The sequence below is a fragment of the Eucalyptus grandis genome, chromosome 10 (assembly GCF_016545825.1).
Source record: "Eucalyptus grandis isolate ANBG69807.140 chromosome 10, ASM1654582v1, whole genome shotgun sequence".
NCBI classification, from domain to species: Eukaryota; Viridiplantae; Streptophyta; class Magnoliopsida; order Myrtales; family Myrtaceae; genus Eucalyptus; species Eucalyptus grandis.
In genome coordinates, this window is record NC_052621.1 from 8,102,977 (window position 1) to 8,115,766 (window position 12,790).

At 37.9% G+C, this 12,790-nt stretch overlaps 1 protein-coding gene across 1 annotated transcript in view; it reads left to right on the top strand.

Moving 5' to 3' along the window:
- LOC104423486 (origin of replication complex subunit 1-like) overlaps nt 1-9,803 on the top strand; it is a 47,892-nt gene extending 38,089 nt beyond the window's left edge. The window contains 14 exon segments of the mRNA XM_018863535.2: nt 3,361-3,496; nt 5,413-5,512; nt 6,448-6,518; nt 6,611-6,751; nt 6,838-6,989; nt 7,070-7,169; nt 7,261-7,383; nt 7,462-7,623; nt 7,782-7,839; nt 7,927-7,965; nt 7,968-8,104; nt 8,272-8,380; nt 8,540-8,545; nt 9,006-9,803. Coding sequence (XP_018719080.2) covers nt 3,361-3,496; nt 5,413-5,512; nt 6,448-6,518; nt 6,611-6,751; nt 6,838-6,989; nt 7,070-7,169; nt 7,261-7,383; nt 7,462-7,623; nt 7,782-7,839; nt 7,927-7,965; nt 7,968-8,104; nt 8,272-8,380; nt 8,540-8,545; nt 9,006-9,085 — 1,414 coding nt within the window. The 3' untranslated portion in view covers nt 9,086-9,803.
- The last annotated feature ends 2,987 nt before the right edge of the window (nt 9,804-12,790 follow it).

Below are 12,790 nucleotides of genomic sequence, written 5' to 3' on the forward strand. Positions count from 1 at the left end.
TCACATAAATACAATTTCATGCAATATTTTGCCATTGTGAAACGTGATAAATGTTTGAAGAAATGTTGTAACTTAGTAACAAATTCACGAAATCCAACACGTTCAACCAAGGAAAAATGTTGCTCATTAAGGATGATGAACCAAGCAAGCATTTACTTACAACATTCTTAATTAAACGATCATGTCGATAAGATGCTATTAATACTAGAATCTCCTCCTGCCTTACCAGCCATGTCAACATTATGTGGTGCAAAGAATTTTTGCATCTTATCTACATTACGGGGAAACCTCTTGCATGTGGTCAAGTGCTTCATTATTACAGAAGTATCGTTAGCAACACGGTACTTAAGCACGAACTTACAATGAATGTACTTCACTTGATATGTTTTTCCATAATTATCATTGATTTTCGAATAATAATTCCAGTATTTTGACGTATATTTCTTATCATGAGGAATATGAGAACCATGTACCTTATTTGTGGCACTCATGGTAGGGATGCCTCTTCTTCAATTTCATCGCCAGAAAACTCCAATTCCTTGATCGAAGTCATCTCCTCACGTCCCTCCACCTCCATTGACGTGTTATCTTGATAGATTAACTTCGCACTACACAACAATAATAGAATATAATTAGAAATTTCAAAATAAAGAGCAAATCAAGGAAGTTTTGTTTTTGACAAGAAACCAACAACTTTAACTTGGAAACTGAAACTGGTCGATTTAGCTTGCTAATCTAGCAAAAACAACTAAGCACATGGTCCTCTTCTAGCAGAATATTCCAAAAGCATGAAAGAATAGGCCCATTAAGTTCTCTACCCTATCAAATCAAAATCCCATTCAAATTATACTGCACTTTGCCAAAGAAAAGGCATGCTCTCCCTACCAACATAACCTCCCACGTACCATTTTCATACAACAAAAGTAAAAACAGAAAAAACTGCACAACTACAATATTGCAAGATGAAATAATTAAACTTCACTGAGCAAAGTGACATAAATACAGCGAATCAGAGTGAGGATAATCTCATCAACGTGAAAAACCTTCTAAAGAACATCAGATAATAGAAATTCCAGCAAAAGCAATAGTACCCTCTTATTCACCCTTAAGCAAATGCAGCTACAAAACATGGCAAATGCATTCCTAAATAGGATTCCGAAATGCACTACAACAGTTCCTTTATAAAGGGAATAAGCACTTGCTGAGTTGTGATTGCAACTTCCTAATTTTACATAATACATAAGGCAAAGAAGAAGTATACTGGTAATATTGCATAGATCAAACTCATAAAGGGGTATATTCTCCTCAAATCTCAGTCGAGGGCACGATTTACGCCCAAAATTAACTACATATAAATGTGGGTGATTTCCATAATTGTAACCCACCAATCAGAAAGGTAACTAGAAAATTTCCTTCAACTATGATAAAAAAAAAGCATGTCCCCTATTTAAATCCATACACAAAGCAAAATTGAACCTTAATTATATGTCGTTGTCATTAAGCTCTCTACATTTTCCTTCTTTGATACTTTTGTATGTAATCATTGAGGATGTCTTAGTGGAATTAACTCAAAGATTGGCGATACTATAAAACCAGAGGAGAGACAAAATTATATTTTGGATTAGTTTCTAGATAACCGCAAATGTGCACGCCATTCCGACCACGAATTGATTTCGCTCGACAGATTCAAACACCCAAGAACGGGGAGCGACACGTGACGGAGGAGAGAGAGAGAGAGGGGGGGCTCTTTACCTACGATTCGCAAAGCCAAATGGACGGTCAATGACGAAAGATCGGCCAGAAACTCGTAGTCGAGGAAGTGGAACTCGGCAAGGGCGAGCGGGGTCTAACGGCAGCGCCGAGGGCGAGCGGCGTCCGGCGGCGGCATCGAGGGTGAGCGACGTCAGTGATGAGCAGAGGCAGAGAACGGGAGAGACTCAGAGGTACATTAGCAGCGATTGGTGTCGAGCGGCGAGGGTTAGGGCGAGCAACGTCAGCGACTAGCATCCAACGGCGTTCGATGTGGGCGAGTGGTGTTCGGTGGCAACGTTGAGGGTGAGCGGCGTCGGTGACGAGCAGAGGCAGAGAACGGGAGAGACTCAGAGGTACATCAGCGTTGAGCGGCGAGGGTTAGGGCGAGTGACGTTAGCAACTGGTGTCCAGCAACGTCCGATAAGGGCAAGCGGCATTCGGTAGCGGCGTCCGACAGCGGTGTCGAGGGTGAGCGGCATCAATGAAAGTGTGAAATTGTGAATAAAGGGAAATTGTGAACACTAAACCGGCGTCGAGAGATTTTGGGCTTATTTTGGACTTTGGAGCCCTAACCCGTTCCGTAACCGGTTCCTAGAAAAAAGGATTCGGGAATCGAATCGGACCCTCCAATGTGGTTCTCCAGTTCCCGGTTCTACTTGGGAACCGCACTCACCCCTATCCAGAACATGATAAGGTATAGAACAAGACACAAGTTCAGAACGAAGCATGTTCAGAACAAGTTAACTTGACAGAATGTAACACAAGCCCCAAATATATAATGGCTAGTGATCTGGTTTGGATTCTACATCATGATAAATTTGATTGACTCAATCTAATTGATTGATAATTGGATATTGAAGACAAGAAATTTCTATACGAAGAAGCTCTACTTATGGAAACCAAAATTCTGTTTGTATGGACGATTATAATCAATTTGGGATTCTACTTCTATCACTAAACGGCTATGGAATCTTTTAGATACAGATTTGTCCAATGGGTAGATTGGAAGACGATCCTCTAGATACTGTCCAACAGCTAGTTTGGAAGTGGAGGAGTATTTAAGGAGATCAAGGACCGATGAGCAAGTAAGAGACGGAGCGTAAAATTTATAATTCCAAAGTCTGAGCGATCTTCGATCATATACTTCTCTTTGGTGAGCTTAAACGTTTGTGATCGTGAGAGAAATACCAAAAGAGTGACTTAGTGAGATAGTGTGATCTATCACTAAGTGTTTGTACTTAAAGTTGTAATCTCTTGTTGATCACATAGTAGAATTCAGCTAAAAGGTTGTTAGTGTGGGAGAGTGGACGTAAGTTTGATCTAAGCCGAATCACTATAAATTTCGTGTGCAACATTCTCTTTCCTTAACTCTTCATATTTAAGTCTGTTGTATACTCACAAGTTATTTCAGAAGTCTGTTATCACATAATAGATTCTGAACATCTAACTGAAGTCTGGTTGCTCATTTAATCAGACTCAGATCCTTATTCAGACTTTGCTCGAAATTTATTTTATTCCGCATTTATTTGTCAAGGTTCCTTCTAAACACCTATTCACCCCCTCTAAGTGTTCGTACTAGTACTTTCAATGAAGTCCACTGATGTGCAGCTTATGGAAAGAAGTGGATAGAACTTATTGGTGTCGGGTGAGGTGGTACATCATTCTCGAGGAGACTGCCGCTGGGAGGCAGCTCCACAACCTTAGGAGGGAGATATATCGAACGAATGATTTTGCAGATATTGAGGTAGGGAATTACACTGCACTAACTTAATTTTCTCTTACAGTGGGCTTTGATTTGCATGTGTTAGAAATGATTAGCATAAGAGCTTTTACTTTGCCTTGTGGTAGTAATTGAGAAGTTATCAAGCTTAGTTGTTACATTAGCCTTTTCAACTTTCCCCAAGCTATCTGTCTGCTTAAAATTCACAGCCGGCACATATCTCTAATTATGTGAAGCAGCCTGATACATGGCTTTTGCACAAGCTTGTGGAGAATCTTTGTCTGAACTGTTCAATTGGACAATTTATTGGGAGTCTTTGCATTTACTTTAGCCAATTAAGACAGGACACCACAAGTTGACCACTACTTTGAGTGAGTTATCATAAAAGCTTCAACTGCTCTTACTTATGGCATTGTCTATATAGTGAAATGTCTGTTGATAAAAAGAAGCAAAACCCAAAACTCTAGGCCATGAGCATCCACAAGCATAGTAACCCCGATACATCTTGATTTGGGAAGAACATTGGTGCCTGTCTCCATCAGAATAGATTCTTTATAGAAAGCTCTGTCTGGCAACGACAATTTTTTTAGGGTGTATTTGTTTTTTTGTGTTTCCGTTCCCCGGAACACAAAATTTTGTTCTTTTGTTTCGAGGAATAAAAAAAGAATAGAAACGCGTTTATTTATACTTTTGTTCCCGGGAATAAAAAATCTATTTTTTTGTTCCTAGGAACAGATTTGGAACAGAAATAAGAAGTAGAAAAAACTTGTTTCTTGTTCTCAGGAACACTTATAAGAAACACTTTTTTCTTCTTCTTTTCTTCCTTTTGGCCGGTCGCTGGCCTTGGCCATGGCCGGCGACCGGCCATCGTGGGCTGGCGACCTCGCCGGAGCGTCACTGACCCCCCGGTGAAGCTCGGCCTCGCCTTGGCTGGGCGAGCTCGAGCTCACCCAGATCTGGCGAGGCCGAGCTCACCCGGCCCACCGGTGAGACCGAGCCTCGCCGGCCACCATCAAGTCGACGTCGCCCGCCGGTGGCCCGGCAAGGTTGAGCCTCGCCGGTGGCCGAGCGAGCTCGGCCTCGCGCCACCTTGGCGAGGCCAGCTCGCCGGTGGCCTCGATGGCCGGCGAGGTCACCAAATGAGGCTCAACACCAGCCGAGGCTCAACCTCGCCCAAGCGGCGCGAGGTCGGTCTCGCCCTGGCCTAGCGAGGCCGAGCCTCATGCTAGCCAGCGAGGCTCGGCCTCCCCTTGGCTGGGAGATCTGGTGAGGTCGAGCTCACCCAGCCACCAGCGAGTTGCTAGCCATGGCCGAGGCCGGCGACCGGCCAAAAGAAAGAAAGAAGAAAAATATTGAAAAATTAAAAGAAACAAAAAAGTTATACAAGTTTACCAAACACATTTATGTTTATGGAGTATAAATTTTTTGCAGTTACCAAGCGCATTCTTATACTCAGAAATTGTTCTCTAGAACAGGAAAAAAAAAAACTATTTCTGTTAAAAATTGTTCTCCGGAATAAAAACATTACCAAACGCACCCTTAGTGTCTGATAATGCAAGGGGGAGTATATCATAATGGAAAAATGGCGACCATCCTTCAGGTTAATCTGTTGTATGGGAAAAAAAAAGGTTGATACATTACTATATCTCTCTTCTGGCTAATGCTGCAATAAGTTGTTGAGGATAAATTAATCCATTACTTTAGTCTAAACTGAGCTTTTGCCTCAATCGATCATACTGGACAACCATGACCAGTAGTTGGCTATAAGCTGTTTGGATTGTTTGAATCGGTGAGTGGATATTAAGTAGTTATCACATATTGTTTGGTGCCCATACATTCTTCCTTAACTGTGGATGTGATTGGTTAACCAATCACATACTTCTTGTTCAAAGATCTCATCTTCCGATCTCATCTTCCACTCTTCACTGCACGAATTGTAGATGGAATCCATTCTCAGGCTATGCTTTGTCATGAACCCTAAGGAATACGCCAAAGCCAACAACCAGGGTGATGATGTTTTTCTTTGTGAATATGAATATTGTTAATGCTAGTATGAGCACCTAGAGGGAGTGAATAGGTGCGAAAACAAACTTTTTCTAAATACAGAGTAAAACTTTACTTTTAACCTGAGTCTGTTTAACAGTAAACTTTAAAATAGAAACGAGACTCTAACAATTAGATAAAATTACGAGTAAAGTAAAAGAGTTTAGGGAAGAGAATAAGAACACGAGGCTTATAGTGGTTTGGCTTAATCCAAGTCTACGTCCACTCTTCTGCACTGACAGCCCACCGGCTGGATTTCACTATGAATCAAAAGAGTCGTTACAGTATCATGTCCTTGATTCCACAGTATAGAGACTTTGCTACACTTCCTCAAGGTCTCACAAATGTATAAACTCTCTTTTGAGTACAAGTTTACGCTCAACAATTGAATTGACAAAGAACGAGGAGCTTTAGGCTTTGGAATTTTTCTATCATGCACGCTCTCGAATAACTAGAATGTCTTCCTTATATACTCTTCCATGCCTTCATACCCGTTGGCACTTTCCAAAGGAGCTCTTCCAATCTACCCGTTGGACAGAATCAATTATGAAGATCTTGAGTTATTTAAGGAATATGACAATAGCCCACCAATCATGCTCGCCCATACAATCACGATCTAGGTTTCCATAAGTAGAACCTTCCAAGTATATTTCGCCAATCAACGGATCTAAATTACCCGAATAAAACCGAATAATAGATTCCAAGATGCTATATCCAGCCGAGAGATCTTCTATAGTCAATAGAATCAAATCCTTAAAGAAATACTCAACTCTGGATAAGTTTTCTTCGACGGTCTAGAAATTGTCAATGAGGGTAGACTTTGAATCTTGAGTTTGGTGGTCCGGCGGTCTTCAGATTTTGACAAAAGAGTCTGCAAGTCTTCAGACTAGACTGATGGAAACGTTTTGTCAGTTTCAAAACAAATACGGAAGTTTTCTCCAACAAATATGACATCCATTGGCACAGTTTCAAGCGTCTTGCGGGGTTTGACAAGGAAGAAGAGGTTCGCAACCGAACATATGAGCTGCAATGTTTGGCTTTTGTTTATCAAACTTGAGCAAGAAAGAAATTTGAGTTCACAATTTTGTTGCACAGGATGGTGTGGAAGATGACAGTGATGAATATTGGATGTCTCGCAATGAAGCAGACTCCGGAACTGATGAAGACATGGATTATGAAGAAGAGCGTGTGAAAAACCTGCAATCAAGATCATCAATAACTCATGAATGTGCTGCGGTACGAATGAAACCGTTTATTTTATTTTTCTGTTCCTTTCCTTTAAATGGCTTTTCTTCAAATCGGTCCTTGATTATTTTATACAGAACGCACGTAGGGGCCAGTTCTTTGGACTGCAAAAGATAGGGACAAAGAGAATTCCAGCGCATGTCAGATGCCACAAGAAAACTGATCTGGAAAGAGTCAAGGCAATGCTTTTATTGGCAACACTTCCTAAAAGCTTACTTTGCCGAAATAAGTAAGCATGTCTACTTGTATAAATGTTTGTATCATCTGGCTAGCTCTATGCTTCATGAGACATTTTTTATTTTTTGGTAGAGAAATGGAGGAAATAACAGCTTTTATAAAGGGGGCATTATGTCAAGACCAATGTCTTGGGCGTTGCCTATACATACATGGTGTTCCTGGAACTGGCAAGGTATACTTTTCACCTGAATTAGCTATAAAATGTTATCTTAGTTCCTTTGTAGCTGAATATCACTTGATATTCTATTAACTTTAAGCTTTAGACAATGACAGTACTTTCAGTAATGAGAAACCTGAGGTCTGAAGTTGATGCTGGAAGGATCAGACCATATTGTTTTGTGGATATTAATGGTCTTAAGTTGGCATCTCCGGAGAACATATACAAGGTATTTAAGAATATTGACTTGCAAATTTGGTATTTATACTTCTTTTGTGCCTTTTGATGTGATGCGACATTCTTTTAGGTTATTTATGAAGCATTGACTGGACATAGAGTTAGCTGGAAGAAGGCTCTCCAGCTGCTTAATGAGCGATTTTCAGATGGAAAGTATATTGGCAGAGATGACGACCGACCTTGTGTCCTACTAATTGATGAACTCGACCTTCTTCTAACCAGAAATCAATCGGTACTTGCTTTTGTTCCTATCCAAATGACATAAAATTAGCATTGCTGGCACAGCACCTGAAGCAAATGCTTTGCTTTTTTCTTTCTCCCTTTTTTTTTTCCAGTTTTGTTAAACTTCTTTATTAGGTCATCAATGTGGTTAGCCTTCTATTGTTGCAGGTTCTCTACAACATTCTTGATTGGCCTACAAAGCCACATTCCAAGTTGATTGTGATCGGTATGTCTTGTCCTTTTACAGGGGGTTGTAAGGACAATGAGGAGAGGAAGACACTAATGTATTATTCCTCTTTGTGTAAATATTTAGGCATAGCAAATATCATGGATCTGCCAGAGAAGTTACTTCCCGTATCTCTAGTCGCATGGGTATTCAGAGACTTTGCTTTGGTCCATACAATTATCAGCAGCTTCAGGAAATCATTTTAACGCGACTCAGAGGAATTGATGCATTTGAAAAGCAAGCTATAGAATTTGCTTCTCGAAAGGTCTCATCCTTGATTCTTTTGATTTTTCCTGTATTGTGATATGGGCTTTGACATTTACCTATCAATTGAATTTCTGGAGGCCATCAGCATATTTGTTTTAAAGGTTTTCCTTACTATTCTCTCACGCTACCCTCAGTTTGACTTTGGATGATTTACATCTTTAACAGGTAGCAGCCATTTCAGGGGTTGCACGGCGTGCACTAGAGATATGCAGACGTGCAGCAGAAATTGCTGATTACCGTATAACGAAAGCTCTCAAAACTGCTCCTGCAGCTGGTAATCTTTTTTCTGCTGATTTAATAACCTCAATGTGGAACTTCCAGTGAGCAGTACACTTAACCACTTCTGCGTTCCCGATCCATCATGTCCTTACAAACATTTAGGTGTATACATGCTCAGATGAGTTGGAGAGCAATAGTGGGAAGGTATGGACAGTTGAAGGTCTAAGATCATTTCTTTATGAATCTGACTTGACCGAGAAGCTTTCCGCCAAACTAGATCATCTTTAGCATCATTCCAAGTCACTCGACATGAGGATGGGTGTGCTTGTATGATTCATGGCTTTGTTTATGGTTGATCAAAACAAAAAGGAATATAAACAGGGGCTGACTGGATTTTGCTATACATCAATGATGAGAAAATTCAACAGATGATCTCTCTGCAGCACCATCACAAGCCTAGAGATAGGTGACATAATTTTAGGTCATTGTTAAGGACTATGGGAGTGACAAAATCTGTTTGATTGTTTTGATGGGGATGTCATGGCTATCTGTACTGCTTGTGGGCCTGAAGGCTCACTCTATTTGATGTACGCATGTGTGTATATATTGGTAAATGTGCATCTGTTAGCATAAACTTACAATCGCAATAAACAAATGATGTAATTTTCTCCATTTTACAGGGAAAGCTCTTGTTGGGATGTCAGAGGTTGAAGCAGCCATCAAGGAAATGTTTCAGGCACCTCACATCCAGGTGAGTTGAAACACATTCATAACTTGTCATCAGTTACTGCTCACTGATGTATCGGTGTTGTTGCTGCAACATATAACACCACATGCTTTGTATTCACGAATTTATCGAGCCATATACTGCGTCATACATAGTCGGCAGGCGCATCATACGAAAAAAGTGTATAGCACCCAAGATAGGGGAAGAATCGCAAGCTATGTGAAGAGGGATGTCAATACTTAAAAGTATGGTTTCAGCTAATGTTTCAAGTTGATGCAAAAGTTTTGGCTTCAGAAAAATAGGCTAATAATTTGCTGAAGAAACAACTAGTTTACAGCTATGTCAATAATTTTCAACTAAAATCGGTTCGGAGAACTGAATTGGCAAATCATCAAAATATTCTAGACTATATTGACAAATTGTCAAAATATTTGGAACTAAATTGAAGTTAAAAGTTTTCAAATTATATTAAATAGTTGAAATGTTTATGATTGAATTGATCGTTTCACTTACCAATATTTGCCTCATTGTTTTGAAATTATAAACTCTTTCAATAATTTATCGACATTTACTTGTTAGACTTATCAGTGTGTTGTTAGTTCTCATAGGAAAATTACCGACCTTAAATGGGTTAATACCTTGAAAAACCCCAAACTGGTACACTTATGACAAATTTATCCAAAACTATTTTTTTGACCACCAAAAATCCAAAACCGATATACCTTTGACAAATTTACCCCAAACTGGTACAAATGTGACAAATTTACGCTATGTTAGTTTTCTTCAAATTTTACTGTCAAATTATTAAGTTAAATGACACGTGACAGTTGACCGGTATACCAATTTGGGATTTTACGCTCTGTTTGTCATAGTTTACAATTTTTGTGATTTTTTTGTGGTATTAATCCAATTTAACGGAGGGTATATTTGTCACAAATTTACCACTTGAGGTTTTTTGCAGTTGAATAAATTAATTTGTGGTAAATTTGTCATAAATATACTAGTTTGAAGTTTTTTATTGTTAGTTGGGGTAAATTTGTCATAGGTGTACCGGTTTAAGGTTTTTCTTAGTCAAAAAAATAGTTTGGGGTAAATTTGTCACATGTGTACCAGTTTAAAGTTTTTCAGAGTATTAACCCACCTTAAATTGAGAGTGTAGCAACTTTTCATAGACTAAGTTACCAAATAGTTAATTTTTTTTTTTTTTTTTTTTTTTTGGTCGGTACCAAATAGTGAGTTGCAAAGATTGTTTTGAAGATACCAACTGTTTTCAATAATTTACCAACATTCGTTTGTGAAGCTCACCAATATATTAAAATTACCGACGGAACTACCAACTTTTGAGTTCACTTACCCTCGTTTAATTGATTGCTTGAAATTACCTACCGTTCCAATAATTTCTTACATTTATTTGCTAAACTTAAGTTACTAATTTTTTTTATAAATTATCAACTACTATCTGAGTCATTAACCCAATGCAGATTTTATCGTTTGACAATCAATGACTATTTGTTAAGCTACGCCAATATAAATTAGTAAATTATCGAGCGGGTGGTAATTCCAAAAATATCAAATAAACGTTAGTAACCAATTATAAGAGTTGATAATTTAAAATAAATGTTGACATCTTAAGCTCTGCAAATAAATCTTGGTACATTGGAGTAGTTGGTAATTTCATCTTAAATCTTGGTACGTTGGAGTAGTTAGTAACCAATAAATGTTGGCATCTTAAGCTCTGCAAATAAATGTTAGTGACTTTAATACAATGGTAAATTCCCAAATAAATGTCAGTAGATAATTGGAACACAATTGGCACTTTTGAAACGTTGATGTAATTTCAAACAAAAAGGAAATTGATGTGAAAGTTGGTAACTAACTTAAACAACGGTTCATGATTTTGTGTAAAAATTAGTAAATTAAGTTCCGAAATTAAATGTTGGTAAATGGTTGAAATTGTTGATGATTTTGAAGGCGGTCGGTAATTTTGTATAATAGCACTTTAACATGATGGTAATTTCAATGAACAAAAGTTTGTAAATTCTACGAGCCGTTGGTAATTTTCAACATAATTGAAACAAACGTCAATAGGTGGACTCAAATAAGAGAAAATTACCATAAATGTCTTAAATCTATTATATCGCAGCCAATTTAGATCTAAACTTTTTAATTTAGTCAATTTAATTCTAAATCGTTTGACGATTTTCAAATGACATCATGTCAATCATTTTTGGTTGAAAATCACTAATGTGGACGCCGGCGATCTTGTGTGGGATGACCGGCACTAACATGGACAATTTTCTGTATATTTTATTGTCATGTCAATCATTTTTGGTTGAAAATCACTAGGCCAATGAGGTTGCCAACCGACCTCTTCAGCCTTCACCCGTGGTCGGCAAGGGCATTTTCAGGGCCTTGCAGGCCATAAATCCAACTAAGGAAAGAAGAAAAAGAAAAGAAAAGAATGAAAAATTCTTTTAAAAATTACAAAAACTATTCACGTCAGCATTGACTTTTTTATGTAGTACAACTAGCGTCCACGTCAGCGATTCATGCCAAAATTGGACAGAAGAGCTATATTGACAAATCCTTAACTTCAACACATTGATAAGTTGTACCAATAATTTATTAGTAAACTACTAAACATTTGGTTATTTCAACAATTAAACAAATAGGGTAATGACTCAAATAAGAGTTGCAAATTTCCTGTAAGAGTTTGTTATAACTTTAACAAGTTGGTATATCTAACAAATAAAAATTGTTGATAGATTATTGCAATGGTTGGTAATTTCAAACAATTAAATAATTATTCGTAAGTGGACTCATACAAAAGTTAGTAATTTTTTTTTAATAAAAGTTAATAACTATAACACTTTGTTAAATTTAACAAATAAAAGTTAGTAAATAATTGGACGCATTGAGTCTTTCAAACAATCAAATTAACATTGGTAAGTATACTCAAATAAGAGTCTGTATTTCTTTTGTAAGAATCAGTAACTTAAACAAGTTAATAAGCTACACAAATAAATATTGGTAAATTGTTAAAATAGACAACAATTTAAAACAACCAAACTACAGCTAATACTTTCATAGAATGGTGGTAATTTACCAGTGCATTACAGGCTAAATAAGTTATCAGTCAAAAATTTGGTACCAATGGGTTTTGATAGTTACCAGCACTCTTCATATTTTACCTACACGGACTAATATTCCAATGTTTTGCCCATGGAAAAATAGAATTGTCTCATACACTCTCTTGGTAGAGCATGAATGGCGTGGATAAAATATATCATGTGCAGTATGATTGACGTGATTAATCAATCAAGCGTGTTACATTTGCTGATTGACTTCTCACCTTACATGTCTTTACTATTTATGCAATCACCACATCACATTTATTAGCTTTGCTTTTCAAAACATTTTGACTATGTTCACATAACTATCACTAGTAATTATAGTTAATGTATGTCCAAAAACATTGCGAGAGCCTGTAATAAAAGAAAAATCATAGTTTTCAGTACATCATATTAATGCTTCTTGTAAGTTCCATAATCGGTGTTTTGATAATCGAAATTTTCTTAATAAGTTATTATTGGCCATATCGAGCGTGGAAATAGTGCAGTGTGCGCAAGCGCAAGTGGCCGCAGAGAATATCTACAATTAAGAGAGAGCACAAGAAGAAGACAACTTAACTTCTTCCCATGTATGTGATGATTAGATCTTCAGGCCATTGTCCCATTG